Raw genomic sequence first — 19,516 nt, 5'->3', positions numbered from 1 at the left:
GAAACTGGATCAGGAGATTTACTACTGGGCTTGGATGTGTTGTGCTTTCTGTGGAGGATCCTCAGACCAGGTGGTTTCAGATCGCTGTTGTCTCCACGTAGCCCTCCCCACCTGTCCCTCCTTAGTAACTAGTCACCCTGATAAAAACGGCCAGTTTCTCCATTTCAGTTTCAGCCACTTCTCTTGTTGTGTTTTTCTGTAGATTTTATATCAATGGACTTTGTTTAGTCTCTGGCTTCATCTGGACCGTTTGCTTGTTTTGGGCCGGGGTTTTTTGACCCGTGGAAAGGACCAGGTCTGGGAAGGGACATCAACAAGAACATCACGTTTGTCTGGAGGCTTAGAGAATGTGAGCTTATCCAACATCAGTTTCAGTAAAGAAGAAGAAGAAGAAGGGACATGGTGTGAAAACTGTGGTCATGGTCCTGATGTTCACGCTCCTGTCATGTTTGATCTGATGTCATCACTGCTGACCCTGGACAGTACAAACCACAGAGGTCAAAGGTCACAGATGCAGAGTCAATAACCCCCATCTCTGTTTACACACTGAGAATCAGCCAATCAGATCAGAGCTCTCTGCCAGACTCTCTACTCCTCCTCATGGTCTTCTTCTTGTGTCTCCGCTGTCAGACGATGCACACCAAAGGCAGTTCGTGGTAAGACCCCCCCACCGTTTTAACTTTTCTCTTGGTGCTGAATTCAGATCAGATTCAGTTTGTGTGTTTGTGGGTTTCACTTGGATCCAGGAGAAGCAGTTTCTCCTGAAATGATTTTGTGGATTCACCACAAACTACTGTTGGGAAGTATATCGTGACCTCCCTATTTATGTATTCACGGTACTGAATATCTTTACTGTCGTACTTGTGTGACCTACGGGTGGCAGGTGTCACAGTTTTAGCATCAGCAGACGGAGGTTTGTGGTTCTGAGACCGAGGAGATGTGTCTGTGTGCCCCCTTTGTCACTAGCTCAGGAAGTGGGGCTCAGTATATTTAGTTGTCTTTGTTTTCTGTTCCTACACAGCAACAGTTATCGTTAAATGACACAAACACACTGACGGTGAAGCTGTTTATGATCGTTTATGGTCAAAAGCACTTTTGCAGTTTACTTCCATAAGAAGGGGTCTGTTGTAGAGCACATTGTTCTGGACCAGAAGGTTTCCGTTTCCGCTTCTTGGAGGACGCGCATGTTTTTTCGTCTGAGAGCAACAGCGGGATTTTTAAACTCTACACAACATTTCTTCTACATTTCTACAACTCAGGTACGTTTAAGATGACTAATATTCAGCTTGTTCAGTGTGTGGAGTGCAGGATGTTTAGACCGTCTTCCTCCGTCGTTAGCGACAATTTTACCTGTGACAGGTGTGTGCTAGTTAGCACTCTGACGGAGAAGATAACAGCGTTAGAGGAGCGCATCCAGACTTTAGAGAGGGTTAGAGAGAGTGAGAGTAGTCTTATTTCTGTAGCGGACAGTCTGGGTGCCGCGGGCGGAGATAGCCCTCACAGCGGGGCGAGTGGGTGACGACTCGGCGGCATACTCGCGCAGCCAAAGCTAAGGCTAAGGCTAAAGCTAGCCCACCGGAGCACACCCCGCGCTTCACGTGTCCAACAGGTTTGCCCCCCTCAGTGATTCACCCGCTGAGAAACCTGGAAGAACTCTGGTTATAGGAGACTCGATCATGAGACACGTGAAACTAGCCAGACCTTTAGGGGCTCCAGTGGCTGTGGTCAGATGTATCCCAGGGGCCAGGGTACTGGACATTGAAGGCAATCTTAGGGCCTTAGGACAGCATAGCTTTTCTAAGATAGTGGTACATGCCGGAGCTAACGATATACGCCTTCGTCAGTCTGAGGTTACCAAGAATAACTTTAAAGAGGTGTTTAAATTAGCGAAGGCGATGTCCGAAGTGGTAATCTTCTCTGGCCCCCTCCCAATGAGACGAGGCGACATAACCTACAGCAGGTTATGGTCGCTGAACCGCTGGATGTCCAGGTGGTGCTCTGAAAACAACGTGGGCTTCATAGATAAGATTGGATTGGAGTACCTTTGAGGGCAAACCTGGCCTGTTAGGGCGGGACGGTGTCCATCCCACTCGGGAAGGTGCTGCTCACATTTCTTGCAGTATAGCTCATTGTCTAAGATCAGGCCTAGCTAGTCGCTGACTACCCAGAGTCCAGGCCAGGGAGCAGACAAACAGGCTAAACCAAGTGTCTGCTAGCTACACAGAGTCGTCACTCAGGGTTCAACATATTGAGACTGTGTCTGTTCCTCGAGCTAAACAAAAAGTCAGAAAAACCCAGAAAGTATGTTTTAATAATTTAATTAACATACAGACCTCAAATTCAGAGCACACTGATTGTGCAGCCAGCACCTCTGATCTGAAGTTAGGATTGTTAAATATTAGATCTCTTACATCTAAAGCTCTTACTGTTAATGAAACTATCACAGATCAGGAGTTTGATATACTCTGTTTAACAGAAACCTGGATTAAACAGGACGAGTATGTAGCTTTAAATGAAGCAACTCCTCCTGGATACAGCTACATTCACCAGCCTCGTCTGACTAGTAGAGGAGGAGGTGTCGCAGTTATTTATAATGATAAACTGACTATCGTACAAAAGCATGTACACAAATTTAAAGCTTTTGAATGTCTCTATAGTAACATAACAAGTATAGATACAAATATAAAGTCTGCTCAGCCGATCCCGCTAATTATCATTTACAGACCACCAGGGCCCTACTCTGAATTTCTTTGTGAATTTGCAGATTTCCTTTCTAACCTAGTTGTTTCTGTAGACAAAGCGTTAATTGCTGGAGATTTTAATATTCACTTTGGGAATCCAGAAGACCCTCTGAGAACAGCATTTATGTCCATATTGGACTCGCTAGGAGTAGATCAGTGTGTAGTAGGACCCACTCATAAATACGGTCACACCTTAGATTTAATAATATCATTCGGTTTAAGTATAAGAAATTTACTTACCCTCCCACTGTCTGAAGTTATCTCAGACCACTATCTTGTTTCAACTACAGTGTGTCATATTAACAATGTATACTCAGTGCCGCGCTATCGCATTAAACGTACATTTACATCAACTACCGCACAGACCTTTATTAGTAATCTTCCAGAGTTATCAACTTTGTTTGGATCACCGTCTGACACCACAGAACTAGACCAGGCGACTGAATATCTCGAGTCGTCATTACGTTATACCTTAGATAATGTAGCTCCAGTTAAAAGAAAAGTCATCAGAGATAAGAAACTTGCTCCTTGGTATAACGATGACACGCGCGTCTTAAAACAGACTACTCGAAAGTTAGAACGTAAATTGTTAGTATTCCAGATAGCGTGGAAGGAGAGCATCCTGAACTATAAAAAAGCTCTTAGTGCAGCTAGATCAACGTATCTCTCCACTCTCATAGAAAACAACAAAAACAACCCTAGATTTTTATTTAATACAGTAGCCAAATTAACTAGAAAGAAAACTACTGCAGATATCTCCAAAACAACGTTGTGCAGTAGTGAGGACTTCATGAACTTTTTCAATAACAAAATTATAAATATAAGGCAGAAAATTCAAGCTTTAAAACCAGACAATTTAGTTGACGCAGGTGACGAGCTAACCTCAGCAGATCAGTACCTAGATTACTTTACTCCTCTTGAAGAGAATGAACTAATTTCACTCATCTCTTCTGCAAAATCTTCAACCTGCACATTAGACCCTATACCGACACACTTCCTAAAACAGAAATAATGCCAGAAATAATAGAACCCCTGCTGACAATCATAAATTCCTCACTCAGCTGTGGGTATGTCCCAAAATGTTTTAAATTAGCAGTTATTAAACCGCTCTACAAGAAACCTGATCTTGACCCTTGTCAGCTGTCCAATTACAGGCCGATATCAAACCTCCCCTTTATCTCTAAGATTTTCGAAAAGATAGTAGCTGGGCAGCTATCCTTGTATCTTCATAGAAATAACATACACGAACTCTATCAGTCAGGATTTAGGCCTCATCACAGCACAGAGACGGCACTTGTTAAAGTAGTAAATGACCTCCTATTGGCCGCTGATCAGGGTAAGTGTCTCTATGCTTGTGCTACTCGATCTCAGTGCAGCTTTCGACACCATTGACCATAGTATTCTCCTTCACAGACTGCCATCAGGGAAGAGGTTCCGGAGCATTCGGGCCCTCACAACCAGACTTTTGAACAGTTTCTTCCCCCAAGCCATCAGGCTCCTCAACACACTCGCTAGATTTGACATGTTTCCATCTTTCAGTTGTAAATTGTATTCATTTCCGCTACTGGTCGCTGCTGTTTTGTGTTCTGTCTTTGCACTGTCTTCTGACGTCTGTCTGCACTTTTCTTTGTTCTTTGCACTGTTTGCACTAGGTTGCACAGGATGCACTTTATGTGTTTTGCTAGGACAACTTAGCAGTCCTCAGCCCCATGTTTGTCTTGTTGCCGTTTTATGTAGCACCATGGTTCTGGAGAAACGTTGTCTCATTTCACTATGTACTGCTTCAGCTATATGTGGTTGGAATGACAATAAAGCTTCTTGACTTGACTTGACTTGACTTGACTTGACTTGAAAATGTTGTTGGAATTAGGGGAACGGCCCTCTCCTGGCTTAGGTCCTATTTGACTGATCGTTATCAGTATGTAGATCTAAATGGCGATTACTCCACATGCTCTCCAGTGGAGTTGGGTGTTCCACAGGGTTCAGTTTTAGGCCCCCTGCTTTTTTCCCTCTACATGCTTCCTCTGGGCAACATTATCCGTAAACATGGTATTAACTTTCATTGTTATGCTGACGACACACAGTTATATGTTTCATCAAAACCAGATGAGATCAAACTGCTTAATAAAGTTGAGCAATGTGTAAAGGATATACTATATAGCCTTCCAAATAGCGTTCGGGACTCAGACACAGTCTCAGTGTTTAAGTCTAGGCTGAAAACCTACCTATTTAGTCAAGCATTTGAGTAAATAGATTTGGGAAGGACTCATGGACGTAGAGCATTATGGTGAACTGGTATGTTTAGATGCTGTCTTCCCAACTCTCACTGATCACTCAGGTTTGTTGATGGTGAAGTGCTCGGTTGCTCTACATCCCAGTGAGCCCTCATCTCTGTGTTTCCTTCTGAACCCACCCTTTTAGTTAGGCTGTCATAATTAGTCCTGCCGGAGTCCCTGCTGCACTACACTAAATATACATTCACCTCAAACTTTATCTGACTGTGAATACAACTAACTGCAATCTCTCCTCTTCTCTCTCTTTCCCTCTCCCTCTCTCTTTTCCCTCTTCCTGTCTCCATGTCGAGCTACACGTCATTCCACCCTTTGCCCTCTGGACCTGTCTGACTCATCCTGATGCCCAACTTCTGGCTGGAGATCTCGTCGCCTGGATCCACCGTTTGCCCTTTGGGATGCGTTTGGAGACTGGATTGGTCACAAGCTACTATGATGTCGGTCCCGGCCTCGGCGGACGTCGGAAGCTGTTTCTTGGAGGTCTCGACTCAACGCTCGATAGTCAAGGAATGGAACAAGTCTGCCTGCAATAACTAACTGGACTCCATATTAACTTAAAAGACATTAACTGTTATACTGGACTGCTGCCTACACAGCATGTAATCACCCATATGAGGATGGGTTCCCTGTTGAGTCTGGTTCCTCTCAAGGTTTCTTCCTGTTGCCTTCTCAGGGAGTTTTTCCTTGCCACTGTCGCCCTCGGCTTGCTCATCAGGGACAATCAGATTATTATGACTCATACACATACACTGTTCATGTACTGTTCTTTGGTTGTGTAAAGCTGCTTTGTGACAATGTCAATTGTAAAAAGCGCTCTACAAATAAAATTGAATTGAATTTAATTGAATTGTTGGTCAGTCAGCAGATGATTCTACTGAGGTTTCTCAGTCAAAGACAGGTCCCATATCTTCAAATATGTCTTAAAAGGTTTCACTTGCTCCGATTGTTCTTTCTGAAGATGTCTCCAGTGACACAGCCAAAGTCTTTAATTGTGTTAAAGTTTCTCTGTGGACAGTAAATTCATGTTTCTCTCACAGAACTGTAGCTTTACACGATTTAATAAATTTAGATCAGTTTCAGATTAACATTTAAAGACATTTCTGCAGAGATAAACCCAAACCCTGCAGGCTGAAGTATCCCTGATGGTGGTGGTGGGAGGCGGTACTTCGCTCTGTGTGAGTATTCATTTTCCACCCTCCCCTCCAGCTGCTGCTCCTTCGAGGACTACAAACTGACCACCGAGTGGCTCCTGAACCAGACGAGTCACCGCCCAAAGATTGCTGTGATCTGTGGTTCAGGACTAGGTCTGCTCGCTGACGGAGCTACCAACAAACAGACCTTTAGGTATCAGGACATCCCCAACTTCCCCGTCAGCACAGGTGATTCTGACACGCCCCCTAAGGCATCAGAGGCCCCACCCCTTTAGGTGACAAGCTAAGAGCAACAACTCAAGAGTCATTATTTTCTGTCTGATGGTTCTGTCTCAGCTCCAGGTCATGAAGGTCGTCTGGTGTTTGGGACAATCGAGGACACCCCCTGTGTCTTCATGCAGGGTCACTTCCACCTGTACGAAGGTTACTCCCTCTGCCAGGTGAGTTATTCACCACTACCTGTGTCTTCTGTGACACATCATCAGTCTGTGGTTGTCGCCACTGCTGTGATTCTTGTTTCCTGCTGCAGAGTTTTTTCCGTTTATAGAGAACAAACATGGAGCCAGCTGAGGAGTTTAAACACACAGTTTAACTCCTGGACTCTCTGTGGAGTACAATCCTTGAGGCAGACCAGAACACACAAGCGGATCAGTATCACATCAGGTCTGTCTGACTGTCTTTTTCTGTACCTGTCTCTCAGGTGACATTCCCGATCAGGATCTTTAAGTTGATGGGGGTGGAGTCTGTGCTAGTGACAAATGCCTCAGGTGGGATTTGTCCAGACTTTAAGGTCGGTGATATCATGATCATCAAAGACCACATCAACTTGCCAGGATTCGCTGGACAACATCCGCTGTGTGGACCCAATGACGAGCGGTGAGGTGGAGAAAGAAATCTTTGACATGACCACTAAGATTGACTTGTCTTACAGTTTCACTTTGTGTCCATCTGTAGTTTTGGGATCAGGTTTCCCTGTATGTCAGATGCGTACAGTAAGGACCTGAGGCGGCTGGTGCTGGAAGTGGGCTCTGAGCTTGGCTGCAGTGATTTCATCCGGGAGGGAGTTTACTGCATGGTGAGCGGACCAAACTTTGAAACCATCGCTGAGGCCAGGATGTTGCTGATCCTGGGCTGTGACTCTGTGGGTAAGACCAGCAGACTGACTGTCTCCAGTGAAGGGAAATTCTCTCCCTGAACTAGGTAATAGCTTGTAATAAAATGAAAAAGAGCCTGGTTGGGAGGTTCCTACAGCTTCTGGGGTTTCCAGTTTTCTGAGGCATGTCAGTGGGATTACAGGAACAGGACTAGGCCGGTTTAAATCTTATCTATCTGACAGATTCCATTTTGTTCATGTTATTTGTGTTCCTTGTACAAGAATGTTAGTTGTGGAGTTTTAGTTTTGTACTTGGACTGATTCTTTTCACTTTGTACATGTGCCTGGGGCACTAACCAAGCAGGAGGTTTACATTCCCATTAAATACTTTCTAGGGCCTTTGTGGAATATGCATGGTTTTTGAGCCCTTGGACATTTTCACATTCTATGGGATCTTAATGGGGTAGCATTTCTTTAAAGGTTTTTTGGGGGGTTCTATGTTTCTCAATGAATTATTTGAGTTCATATTACATGGTATTTCTTCTATTTGTTTGTCTGCAGGCATGAGTGCAGTTCCTGAAGTGACTGTGGCAAAACATTGTGGACTCAGAGTCCTTGGTCTGTCCCTCATCACCAATATGGTCAGTTTTAAGATGATCACACATGGTGATGTGACCACCTTCATGTTGGTACCTGATTTAGTTTTAATGCAGCATGAGGCTAAATGCTGCACAGACATAAGATGTGTGACGTTTGGGTCACATTGTTAATGTACCTGTGTCCCCTTCAAGGTGTCTCTGGACTACAGTCGGGAGGAGAGGGTAAATCACGAGGAGGTTCTTCAGATTAGTAAAATGAGGGCAGAGGTTTTGCAGAAACTTGTCACCACTCTGATCTGTCGCTTCCAGCAGCAGAGCATCAACACCAACTGACACCAGCACCTTCATCTCTGCCTGTAGAGCTCAGTATCATCTGTTGGTTTTGTTTAAGTTTCAGGAATGAGTCCTTGTTCACAATCAATCTGTTTAAATGTGTGATGACTGTATCTGAACAACAGGAAAATAAAGAAAAGTACTGACTTTGTTTGAACCAGTTTTTTATTAAAAAACATAAGTTGATAATATTGTACATTATACACATTATAGTGTAGTTATAAGTAAATATGACAACATTCTCAAAAGAACATTTGTAATTGGTGTTAAACAGTTTATAATAAACAAACATTTATTATCTACATATAGACCATAAACTAGTCATTTACAGGAACATTTCTGAAAGTGCATGCAGTTCTTCCAGAGCTTTCAGGACCAACCTGTGGTCTTCACTAATCTAACTTACACTAAGATTACACTGGGAAGAACAGCCAAAGTATATATATAGATATTTTTTGGCACAGACAACTCTGAACCATATTCCTGAAAGCATAAACTGAAAATAATGACTCAGGCCTTAGAACAAATCTGTAAAGATAAGATAACCTTTATTGTCATTGTACATTGTACAAGAAACTTTCATTGACACTTTCAGTTTCAGGATAAGACAAAATATACAGTATATACACTAACACAATATACACTACTACACTATACACTTCAACAGTTTGGATCACTTAGATACGTTATTATTTTCCAAGAAAACACACACAAAATAAGTCTAAATTGGAAATACAGCAAAAGAACAATACATTCTGACATTAGTCAGACATAATGATTTTGATGAAATGATGACTGTGTTCTTCAAACCTTTGCAGCAATTACAACCTGGTAGACCTTAGGCATTCTAGGTGTCAATTTTCAAGATAATTTAGAACCACTGTTCTAGCATCTTTTTATTTGTTTTGCATCTCACAAATGTTCTTTGATCCGAAGACCTCAAACTTGGACTTATCTGTCCACAACACCTTCCTCTAGTCTTCCAGTGTCCAATGTTTGTATGCTTTTGCCCATCTCAGTCTTTTGTTTTTATTGGCCAATCTGACATTCATCTTTTTCCAGCATCCTGAAGTCACAAACGGTCTTCACTGTTGATGCTGTCAGGGCCTCCCACTCCTTTTTCTGTCCCTGTTAGAGTCAGTTTGTGCTGCTTTCTGAAGGGAGTAGTTAACGGCATGATAAGACAATCTAAGTTTCCTCACAGTTTCTAGCATTGAGTAGCCATCATTCTAAGGATAACTATAGAGTGACAGGTCTTCCTGGCTGTTGGTACCTATTGGAACCTGTAAACAAACAACTGCTGATGTTCAGGTACTGAAGTAACCTATTGAATGCCATGCTCCCTTGTTTGCTCCATTAGTACAACTGTTCTGAGCTGTGCAACACAATTACAAAAGGGTTTTCTCATAATCAATTAGCCTTAACAAATGATTAGCTTGAATTAGCAGCCATATCAGGAGATTGATCCAGAGGACTGACAACTGCTAATAACAGGCCTCTATTCAAAAATGTAGATCATTCTTTAAAAATCATCTGATTAATTTTAATTGTTTGTGAATTGCACGAAAATGTGTTTTTCTATGGAAAACAAAGACATTTGCAAGTGATGCCAAATTGTGAGCTTTGATGTACATTAAAAACACAGTAGGATAAAAACACATCCTCTGGCCTCTTTTCACTATGCTGCCCAGGTCATTCTTGTCTTGGGTGGTGCAGCTGGCATACCACACAGTCACAAAGAGGTAGATTCACTGACAGCTGAGACGGGAGACTGGCCTGAGCTTCCTGAGGAAGAAAGGCCTTGATGAACCTTCTTCACCAGGTAAGAGTGTTCAGAGCCCAGGTGAGGTCAACTAAAAAATATTTTACATGACTTTTATTATTCAAGAGAGGTCAGTTAGTCAGATTTTGGATGTGAGTAGAAACAGTTGTTTTGCTGCTAGTAATGTCACAATCCTCTCACTTATGTACATTTTACATATAGTCATTTGGCAGACGCTTTTATCCAAAGATAAATACAAGGTACAGCCGGGATTCTAACCCCAAACTCCTGCATAGAGGATAGTGATCTCACCATTACACCTACAACTCCAGCCACCACATGACATGTCATGTCACGATGATGATCCTGTCCCAGTTGTTTTATTTTTTCTATTCTCTCCCTGCTCTCTCTCATACTGACCTGTCCGTCTGTTCCCCAGCCACTTCCTTCCATGCCCATATATGAACTGATCGACTCTCCTCTCTCTTTGCCCTAATTACCAGATCTGTTTCACCTGTCCACCAGCCTTACTTTATAAGTTCCCTTCAGTGGACACCTCCTTTGTCAGTTCAGCTTCTGCTCTCCAGCCATTGTCCTGGCCTTGCCCTTGACTCCTGCTGTTTTCCTGTCCCCGCCTGCATAAGGCCCTAGATTATGGTCCTTGTACCCTTGTCCTTGTGAGTATTTTTGCCTGCCTTTTTGCAGTGATTTTCTGTTGCTCCTTCATGGTGCTTCTGTTGTTAATTTTTTTCTTGTTTTTTTTTACTTTCAAGTTTCTATCATTACTTTGTTGTTTGTCATGTTTTCTTTCTTGCAGAGTTTCTGTTTTTTTAGTTTTTGTGCTTGGCCCTGTGTCAGGCTGTGTTCTTGTGTTACCTGGTATTTTTGGTCCTAGTCATCTGTTTTGCCTACTTTGTACACTCTCCTGTATTTACACTAAACCTTGCTTTATTCTTACTTGTGTCTTGCATCTTAATTGAGTCCGTTAAAACAGATTTTCTCACATAAAAACATAATCCACGTGTTCAATGAAGGTTGAACTGATCCATAACAGACCCGGTGTTTAAGTTCACTTTCTCCACCTCCTCCTTTGTAACCTTCACCACTTTGACCGCTGCGTAGCAGTGAAAATCAGAGGTGTCAAACTCTACCCCACCCTTATTAACTGACACCCCCAATAAATGAATTGGCTGTGTGAATGGGGAAACACTGTTTCTCACAACACTAAAAACACAAATCACTGTCCTGCAAACATTAGAGGATAAGCATCTTCTTCTTCCTGTTCACCATCTGCAGAACCCTTGGATGGAGTCAGCCCAAGGGTGCTGAAAGCCTGTGCTCCTCAGCTATGTGGCGTTCTCCAGCGCATTTTCAACCTCAGCCTGCACCTGGAGGCTGATCCTTTTTCAACTCCAGAGGAGTTCCTGTGTATATTCCATGTCCCAGAGTCTTCAAGGAGTCCAGACCAGTGGCTCTGACATCACGTATTATAAAGGCTTTTGAGAGGCTGATCCTGGAGTCCCTCCGACCTCTGGTCAAACCCTCACTTGACCCCCCTCCAGTTTGCCTCACTTGACCCCCCTCCAGTTTGCGTATCAACCCCAAGTTGGAGTGGATGCCATCTTACATCTGCTCCATTGCACCTATACCCACCTGGACATGCCTGGGGGCTTAGTGAGGATCATTTTTTTCATTTCTCCAGTGCATTCAACACCATCCGGCCTGCACTGCTGGGAGAGAAATTAAAAAAACATGCAGGTCAACACTCCCCTGATTTCCTGGATCATGGACTACCTCACCAACTGCCCACAGTACGTCTGCCTGCAGAACTATCTCTGACACTGGTCTGTGGCACAGGTGCTCCACAGAGGACAGTTCTGTCTCCATTCCTCTTCACCCTGTACACCTAAGACTTCAGGTACAACTCAGAGTCCTGCCATCTTCAGAAGTTCTCTGATGACTCTGCAGTTGAAGGATGTATTAAGGGTGGAGATGTCACAGAGGACCGGGGAGTGGTGGACAGTTTTGTGCACTGGTGTGGACTCAACCATCTTCAACTGAACATCAATAAAACAAAGGAGCTGGTGATGGACTTCAGGAAATCTGGAAAATCCTGTCATTGGACTGGACTAAGAACTCAGAAGCATTGTACAAAAAGGCTCGGATGTTTTGAGTCTGTGGTTCCAGTGTCATCTTCTATGCTGTGGTCTGCTGGGGTGGCAACATGAAGGTGGCAGACACTAACAGACTAAACAAACTGATTAGGAGGGCTGGCTCTGTTCTGGGGGTGGAGCTGGACCCTCTACATGTTGTAGCTGAGAGGAGGATGCTGTCCAAACTCCTCTCAATCCTGGACAATCCCTCCCACACAGTGTGTTGGCTGGACAGAGGAGCACGTTCAGCCAAAGATTTAAATGCTCCACAGAGTGCCACAGGAGGTCCTTTCTACCTGTGGCCATCAATCTGTACAATTCCTCCCCCCTCAGTAAGGGGTTGGGAAAGTGATGGTTGTGTCTTATAATTGCTGTCATTCCACCATGGACTATAAATATTGACCAATTTTGATTAATCTATTTTACATATTGTGTATATTTTTGGGGTTTTATGTATTGATGTTATTGGTTATGTGTATTTGTGTTGGTGTGGATCTCTCTGGTTGTGGTTCCCTTTCGTTCTGTCTGTTTTGAGAACTGTAATGAGGCAAAACTATTTTCCTCTGGGATAAATAAAGTTTTTTTGTTTTGTTTTTTTCAATCTGAATCTTGAATTTCATTTGAGGCCCTTTGTAGGGTCCTGACCCATGAGATGGAAAAGTGGAAAACACTTTGTAAAATGCTTGCAGATTATGTTTTATGCTCACATGCTGAGAGAGAAACTGTGTGGTGTGTGTTTTTATTTATTTATTTTTTGTTGTTGTTGTTTTTTTTTTTTTATTAAATAATATGACTCTATATAGGTCAGACACATGGCTAGTCTTCAAGGTCCTGAAGCCAAAAAACAGCCCCAGACCATCACACTACCCCCCCCCATATTGGACTGTTGGAATGATGTTCTTTTTATAAAATACCATGTTGGTTTTGGGTCATTCAACTGCAGACAACAGAAGCATTTAGAGAGCTGTGGAGGAAAACACATGGTCTGTCTGACCCCTGGAGATTAGATCACAACTGTTTAGCTCACCTGTCTGTCTGATTACAGGCGCTGAGCTGGAGTCACATGCTGAGAGAGAAAACTGTTTTTTGTTTTGTTTTTTTGTTTGTTTTTTGTTTTTTTTCTTAAATTAATGTAACGATATAAAAAAAATACCGTGTATGGTATAAACCAGTTTAACGTCCATAAATTATATACGGATGATTTTATTGTGATAGTTTCGTGTCTGACGGCAACTTCTGGTCCAGCAGGTGGCGCCAAATACCTTTCACGTCGACGGTGCGCTTTTATTCTGAAAGACTTAGACCGGAAATAGTGGTGTTGGCGGCACAGAAGCTAACGCAGTTTAGAGAGCTAGCAGAGGCTAACAGAGAAAATATGACGCGATAACTAATGGGTACTGACATCAGTCTGACGGTAAGTTTCTAATCTTCATTAGGTTTAAGGCATTCGGTCTCAGCTTTTATAATTATTAATGTTACAGGCGATCTTAGCGTCACACTGAACCCGCCACTGCGCCTGCTCAGTGCGTCAGATTGTATTAGCTTCGGCTAGCTGCTGGTATTGTAGCGTTAAGGATAGCATTGAACTAATTCATCTAAAATGGCTAAAGTAAAAAAATATATATACACAGAAAGATGAAAACTGCTGTAAGTTAACCAGGGTCATAAAGTCATAAAGTGTTGCTTCTGAAAATCTGATAAGCTAGACAACCCCCTCCACCATACGTTCTATAAATGAAGGTATTGGTTGATTTATTATGTACATGGAAAGGTGTTCATCATCCTCACTCTGTTTTTGCAGTGGTTGTATTGATGGCTTTTATTGATAATTCTTGTAATGAAATATAATTAGTGATTTGTGTTGAAATGTCGAGCAGTGTGATCGGTGATCTTACCTGTTCTACCCGTGATCCGTGACATTTCTTATATACTGATGTCAGTACCCATTAGTTATCGCGTCATATTTTCTGTTATATATATGTATATATTCTGTTGTGTGTGTGTGTGTATATACACACAGAAAATATGACGCGATAACTAATGGGTACTGACATCAGTATATAAGAAATGTCACGGATCACGTGTGTGTGTGTGTGTATATATGTATATATATATATACACACACACACACACACACACACACACACACACACACACACACACAGTACATACCAGTAATGTACTGATTGACTGTGTCTTAGTGGACTGACTGCAGGCGTCCAGCAGAAGACAGCGTTTGTCCTCTGCAGATTAAATCTCTGAGGACTGATGAAGAGACCTGTCTCTTCACATGGGACAAGGAGACACTGACAGAAAGTTCTTGTGAGGAGAGAACACCTGGCTCAGGTGATTTCATGATATCGTGTTTTATATAAAGTTTGGTTGGATTTATCTGTTGATGTAGTTGTAGACCTGAACGCAGACAAAGTCAGGTGTTCAATGTGTCAATTTTCTGCTCAGGGCGGGGGACAATGGGTGAGGAGGCAATTGCCATGGAAACCAGTGAAGACGAACTGGGACGACTGGACATTGACCTGGACAGGAAGTCCAAACAGCACAACCTGACATCGCGCAATGTGCGCACCATCCTGCATGTAAGCAAATCACACACAAACGCACACAATTGTCACGCATTTTGCATACCACTTTTTAAAACATACCAAGATCTGTATGTTTAAGAAGCTACTGTGTTGTCACTTGAAACATTTTCTGTTTACTGCTTTGTTTCATGTTAGAAATGAAAAATATTTAAGGTAAAGTTACACTGTCATGGCTTAGAACAGCCTCATATCAGACAGCAACTTCAACTTAAACCCTAAGGCAACAAGAGAAGGGAAATAATTTTTCTCTACCTACAGAAATGTAATGCTTTGTCTCTCAGTAATCAGGTAAAAATGGTGATGGCGACATGAGTCCATGAATGTCACATATGAACTCCAGACAGTGTCTGGAGAATCAGGTCATCAAGACATTGCATAGAATTGTGTGGTCACATACTGTATGCAGCTCACAGCAGAGGGTCAGACGCATTCCCATTAAGGGATATAGTTCATTTGATTTCGGTGAGGGGTGGTGTCTGGGAAGAGGGTTCAGTAGAAAAGTCCAGGTAGTCTCCCAGCCGACTGTCTCGGATATTTGTGTTCTTGCTGGCAGCCTACATGGGTAAAGATTTAACAAGTTTAGGGTTCTAGTGAATGTGCAAAAGCAACTATGGTGAACAGACTATTAATTTAGCATTTATTTATTATGTAGCCTGTGCTGAACACTTTAATTAAAATGATTTTTGTATCATGTTGTTATGTTTTGTTTCCTGTGTCAGGAGGTGATTACCCATGAGCATGTGGTAGCCATGATGAAAGCCGCCATCAGAGACACTCAGGACCTTCCCATGTTTGTGAGTTTACATGTTTTTGTGTTACTTCTGTTTCTGTATAGGTCAGACACATGGCTAGTCTTCAAGGTCCTGAAGCCAAAAAACTCACACTACCCCCCCCCCCCATATTTGACTGTTGGAATGATGTGCTTTTTATAAAATGCCATGTTGGTTTTGGGTCATTCAGGGAAAAGAACAACAGCAGACAACAGAAGCATTTAGAGAGCTGTGGAGGAAAACACATGGTCTGTCTGACCCCACAGTCCCTACAGACTGACTCTCTGTGACCCCGCACACACTTACCCTCAGTGTCTCTGTTGTTTTTTTCCTCCAGGAACCAAAGATGACCCGGTCCAGGCTGAAACAGGCAGTCCAGCAGGGACAGGTGAACTCCCACAATCTTTTCTGATTTTTTACCTGGAGATTAGATCACATCTGTTTAGCTCACCTGTCTGTCCTCCTGTCTGTCTGATTACAGGTGCTGAGCTGGAGTCAGTCTGCAGTCAACATGGTCAAGGTAAATTTAATTACAATCTGCTATGGAGGATGGTTTCTGTCTCTCTGTGTCTGACTGTTTCTCTCCATCTGCCTTTGTCTGTCCCTCCCGCAGCATCCTCAGTTTGTGGACATTGATCTTGAGGAGGATGAGGATTCGTCAGATGAAGAATATTGTCCTGATGAGGAAGAGGAAGAGGATGAAGACACAGTTGAGGAGGTGATTGTAGGTTCTAGTTGGATTTCAGTCCTTTCCTTAGGTGTAACGGTGTCTCACAGCTGGCTGGAGCCAAATATCTGGATATTCATTTGCCAGATAATGTTTTTTTATTTCGTTTATTTTGATATTTGAATATTATTTTTTTCTTGTGTTTCAAAGTAAATGTTAGATATTAATAATAATTTAACCTCTTTCAGAATGTGGAAATACACTGGCTAAATCTCAGTTTGGAAACCTGACATCCCCCTCAATCACCACAGTGAACATGGTAACACTTTAAACTAGGGCTGAAACAATTCCTTGAGAAGCTCGAATATCTTGATTACTGGAAATCCTCAATGCTAATTTTTTTGCCTCGTTTAATCCACATACAGTGAGGGAAAAAATTATTTGAACCCCAGCTGATTTTGTAAGTTTGCCCACTAACAAAGAAATGATCAGGCTATAATTTCAATGGTAGGTTTATTTGAACAGTGAGACACAACAATGACAAAAAAAATCCAGAAAAATGCATTTCAAAAAGAGTTATAAATTAATTTGCATTTCCATGAAGGAAATAAGTATTTGATCCCCTATCCGTCAGCAAGATCTCTAGCTCCCAGGTGGATCTTATACAGGTAACGAGCTGACATTGGCAGCCCTCTCATCTTGTTACCTGTATAAAAGAGACCTGTCCACAGAAGCAATCAATCAATCCAGATTCCAAACTCTTCACCATGGCCAAGACCAAAGAGCTTTCCAAGGATGTCAGGGACAAGATTGTGGACCTACACAAGGCTGGAATGGGCTACAAGACCATCGCCAAGCAGCTGGGTGAGAAGGTGACAACAGTTGGTGCAATTATTCGCAAATGGAAGAAACATAAATTAACTGCCAATCTCCCTTGGTCTGGAGCTCCATGCAAGATCTCACCTCGTGGAGTTTCAATGATAATGAGAACGGTGAGGAATCAGCCAAGAACCACTCGGGAGGAACTTGTCAATGATCTCAAGGCAGCTGGGACCATAGTCACCAAAAAAACAGTTGGTAACACACTACGCCGTGAAGGACTGAAATCCTGCTGTGCCCGCAAGGTCCCCCTGCTCAAGAAAGCCCATCTACAGGCCCGTTTGAAGTTTGCCACTGAACATCTGACTGATTCAGAGGAAGACTGGGTGAAAGTGTTGTGGTCAGATGAGACCAAAATCGAGCTCTTTGGCATCAACTCAACTCGCTGTGTTTGGAGGAGGAGGAAGGCTGCCTATGACTCCAAAAACACCATCCCCACTGTCAAATATGGAGGTGGAAACATTATGCTTTGGGGGTGTTTTTCTGCCAAGGGGACAGGACAATTGCACCGCATCAAAGGGAGGATGGATGGGGCCATGTACCGTCAAATGTTGGGTGAGAACCTCCTTCCCTCAGTCAGGGCATTGAAAAGGGTCGTGGTTGGGTACTCCAGCATGACAATGATCCAAAACACACGGCTAAGGCAACAAATCACTGGCTCAAGAAGAAGCATATTAAGGTCATGGAGTGGCCTAGTCAGTCTCCAGACCTTAATCCCATAGAAAATCTGTGGAGGGAGCTGAAGGTTCGAGTTGCCAAACATTGGAGAGGATCTGCAAAGAGGAGTGGGCCAAAATCCCCCCTGAGATGTGTGCAAACCTTGTGGCCAACTACAAGAAACGGCTGACCTCTGTGATTGCCAACAAAGGTTTTGCCACCAAGTACTAAAGCACGTTTTTCGAAGGGATCAAATACTTCTTTCCTTCGTGGAAATGCAAATTAATTTATAACTCTTTTTGAAACGCATTTTTCTGGATTTTTTTTGTCATTGTTGTGTCTCACTGTTCAAATACACCTACCACTGAAATTATAGACTGATCATTTCTTTGTTAGTGGGCAAACTTACAAAATCAGCTGGGGTTCAAATAATTTTTTCCCTCACTGTATTTACACTCTGGGTTTCTAGTGGACTGTAGAGATTTATTGTAAAGCCAAACTAGTTAACACAGTAGCATTAAGTCAAAGCTTCAGGATCTCAGCAGAAAGCATCCACAGAGTGAACCCAACACAACGTAGTTAACTCTAATTATAGTTTTTTATTATCTATAATTCTAATAATTTTCTGTTTAGTTTAAAATATATATTTTTTTTTATTATTTTCTTTAAAGCCAAATGTTTAATTGTCTTAACAACTACTATCAATAGTTTATAGCAGCTCAGCTTTAAACCACAACAAGGGCCAAAAATACCCTTTTGAAACGCATCTACCACAGCGGCACAGCCAGTGTGACTGGAAGGAGCAGTATTTGAGACACGACAAAAGGACACTTTGCCTTTGTGTAGCTGTGATATTGGGCCACTTAAAGCCTCTTGGAGTGCTTTTTTTTATTTTATTTTATTTTTTTGTGTTGTTGTAAGGCTGCTTCATCATGTTCAACATGTCAAGATGTTTTGTTTTACTGGAGAATGGGCAAACTATTCTTCTTTGCACACAACAGGAACAGAGGGTAAGCTTAAGGTTTAGTGAAATAGCTACCTGAGTTTGATTTCTTTTTTTTTTTTTTTTTTTTTTTTTTGGTTTATTTACTTTATTGAAAATTGATGACTTATTAAATTACATAGCTGAGCCAACTGTGCTACAAACAGAGTACATAGAGTACAGAGTTTGTTGTACTCTGTAAAAGGCCATTCATTTGTTTTTATTCAAATTGATCATTTCAAACAACGCAGTCCATAGTGCTATCATAACTGTGTCAAGTGCTCTACCTAGATTTATTTATTATAGCACGTTTCATTCTGTATAAACTTCTCAGTGCTTGCTAGCACCAGCCCATGTTTGTGGTTCTGCTGTGCGTTGTGGAATTTCCACTCTTAATTTGAGAGTTGCTGGTTTTCAGTTGGAAAAAATCTAGAATCTAGTGTGATAAATTGTCTCACGTTTAATATCTGGAGCATGGAGAGAAGACCTTGCCAGTGTTATCTCACCAGGATTTCCAAAAGCCATGCTCTTATACTGTTTCCCAAAAGAGGTCCCATCCACACAAGATCATCAAAGAGAAAAAATGCATTTAAAGACTGACACTCACGTGTAAACATCATTTTCTTATTCCAGTTTGTCTCCCCAAACCATTTGTCAGACTGTAAAACCCCTCTGTTATACCTTTACTTTACATCCTGCAAACAATCTTCTGGGCAATATAACAACAAACCTTCCAGGGGTTGGTCACCTTTAACCCTTCTACTCTATACAACCTATTAGATTCCAGATACAGGGAATATGATTGTACATTATCCCATGAACATTAAGCTACTAGTAA

The 19,516-nt window shown here is 42.3% G+C and overlaps 2 protein-coding genes across 4 annotated transcripts in view; both read left to right on the top strand.

Annotated features, from left to right (window-relative positions):
• Positions 1-551: 551 nt before the first annotated feature.
• pnp4b (purine nucleoside phosphorylase 4b) lies at positions 552-8,348 on the top strand. Its single transcript, XM_026369992.1, has 7 exons — positions 552-656; positions 6,239-6,411; positions 6,520-6,623; positions 6,884-7,059; positions 7,138-7,328; positions 7,838-7,917; positions 8,068-8,348. Exons 1-7 carry the CDS (start codon positions 601-603, stop codon positions 8,206-8,208), a joined length of 921 nt encoding a protein of 306 aa, XP_026225777.1. The 5' UTR covers positions 552-600; the 3' UTR covers positions 8,209-8,348.
• A 5,086-nt stretch (positions 8,349-13,434) lies between these two features.
• gon4l (gon-4-like (C. elegans)) overlaps positions 13,435-19,516 on the top strand; it is a 32,739-nt gene continuing 26,657 nt past the window's right edge. For 2 of the 3 annotated variants that reach the window (XM_026370197.1, XM_026370195.1), the window contains exons 1-7: positions 13,435-13,537; positions 14,325-14,469; positions 14,584-14,717; positions 15,443-15,517; positions 15,831-15,881; positions 15,975-16,013; positions 16,107-16,217. In XM_026370197.1, coding sequence (XP_026225982.1) covers positions 13,514-13,537; positions 14,325-14,469; positions 14,584-14,717; positions 15,443-15,517; positions 15,831-15,881; positions 15,975-16,013; positions 16,107-16,217 — 579 coding nt within the window. In that variant the 5' untranslated portion in view covers positions 13,435-13,513. The remainder of the gene's footprint in view (positions 13,538-14,324; positions 14,470-14,583; positions 14,718-15,442; positions 15,518-15,830; positions 15,882-15,974; positions 16,014-16,106; positions 16,218-19,516) is intronic. The other variant, XM_026370196.1, reaches the window with a different exon arrangement.

Source organism: Anabas testudineus, chromosome 16, assembly GCF_900324465.2.
Source record: "Anabas testudineus chromosome 16, fAnaTes1.2, whole genome shotgun sequence".
NCBI classification, from domain to species: Eukaryota; Metazoa; Chordata; class Actinopteri; order Anabantiformes; family Anabantidae; genus Anabas; species Anabas testudineus.
Note: the sequence above shows the minus strand (reverse complement) of the source record. Positions and strands in the feature narration are given on the sequence as shown.

Coding starts and splice junctions, on each gene's coding strand:
- pnp4b (XM_026369992.1), top strand. CDS start 601: ATGGTCTTCTTCTTGTGTCTCCGCTGTCAGACGATGCACACCAAAGGC. Junction 6,624..6,883: donor AAGGTTACTCCCTCTGCCAG/GTGAGTTATTCA, acceptor CCTGTCTCTCAG/GTGACATTCCCGATCAGGAT. Junction 7,329..7,837: donor CCTGGGCTGTGACTCTGTGG/GTAAGACCAGCA, acceptor GTTTGTCTGCAG/GCATGAGTGCAGTTCCTGAA.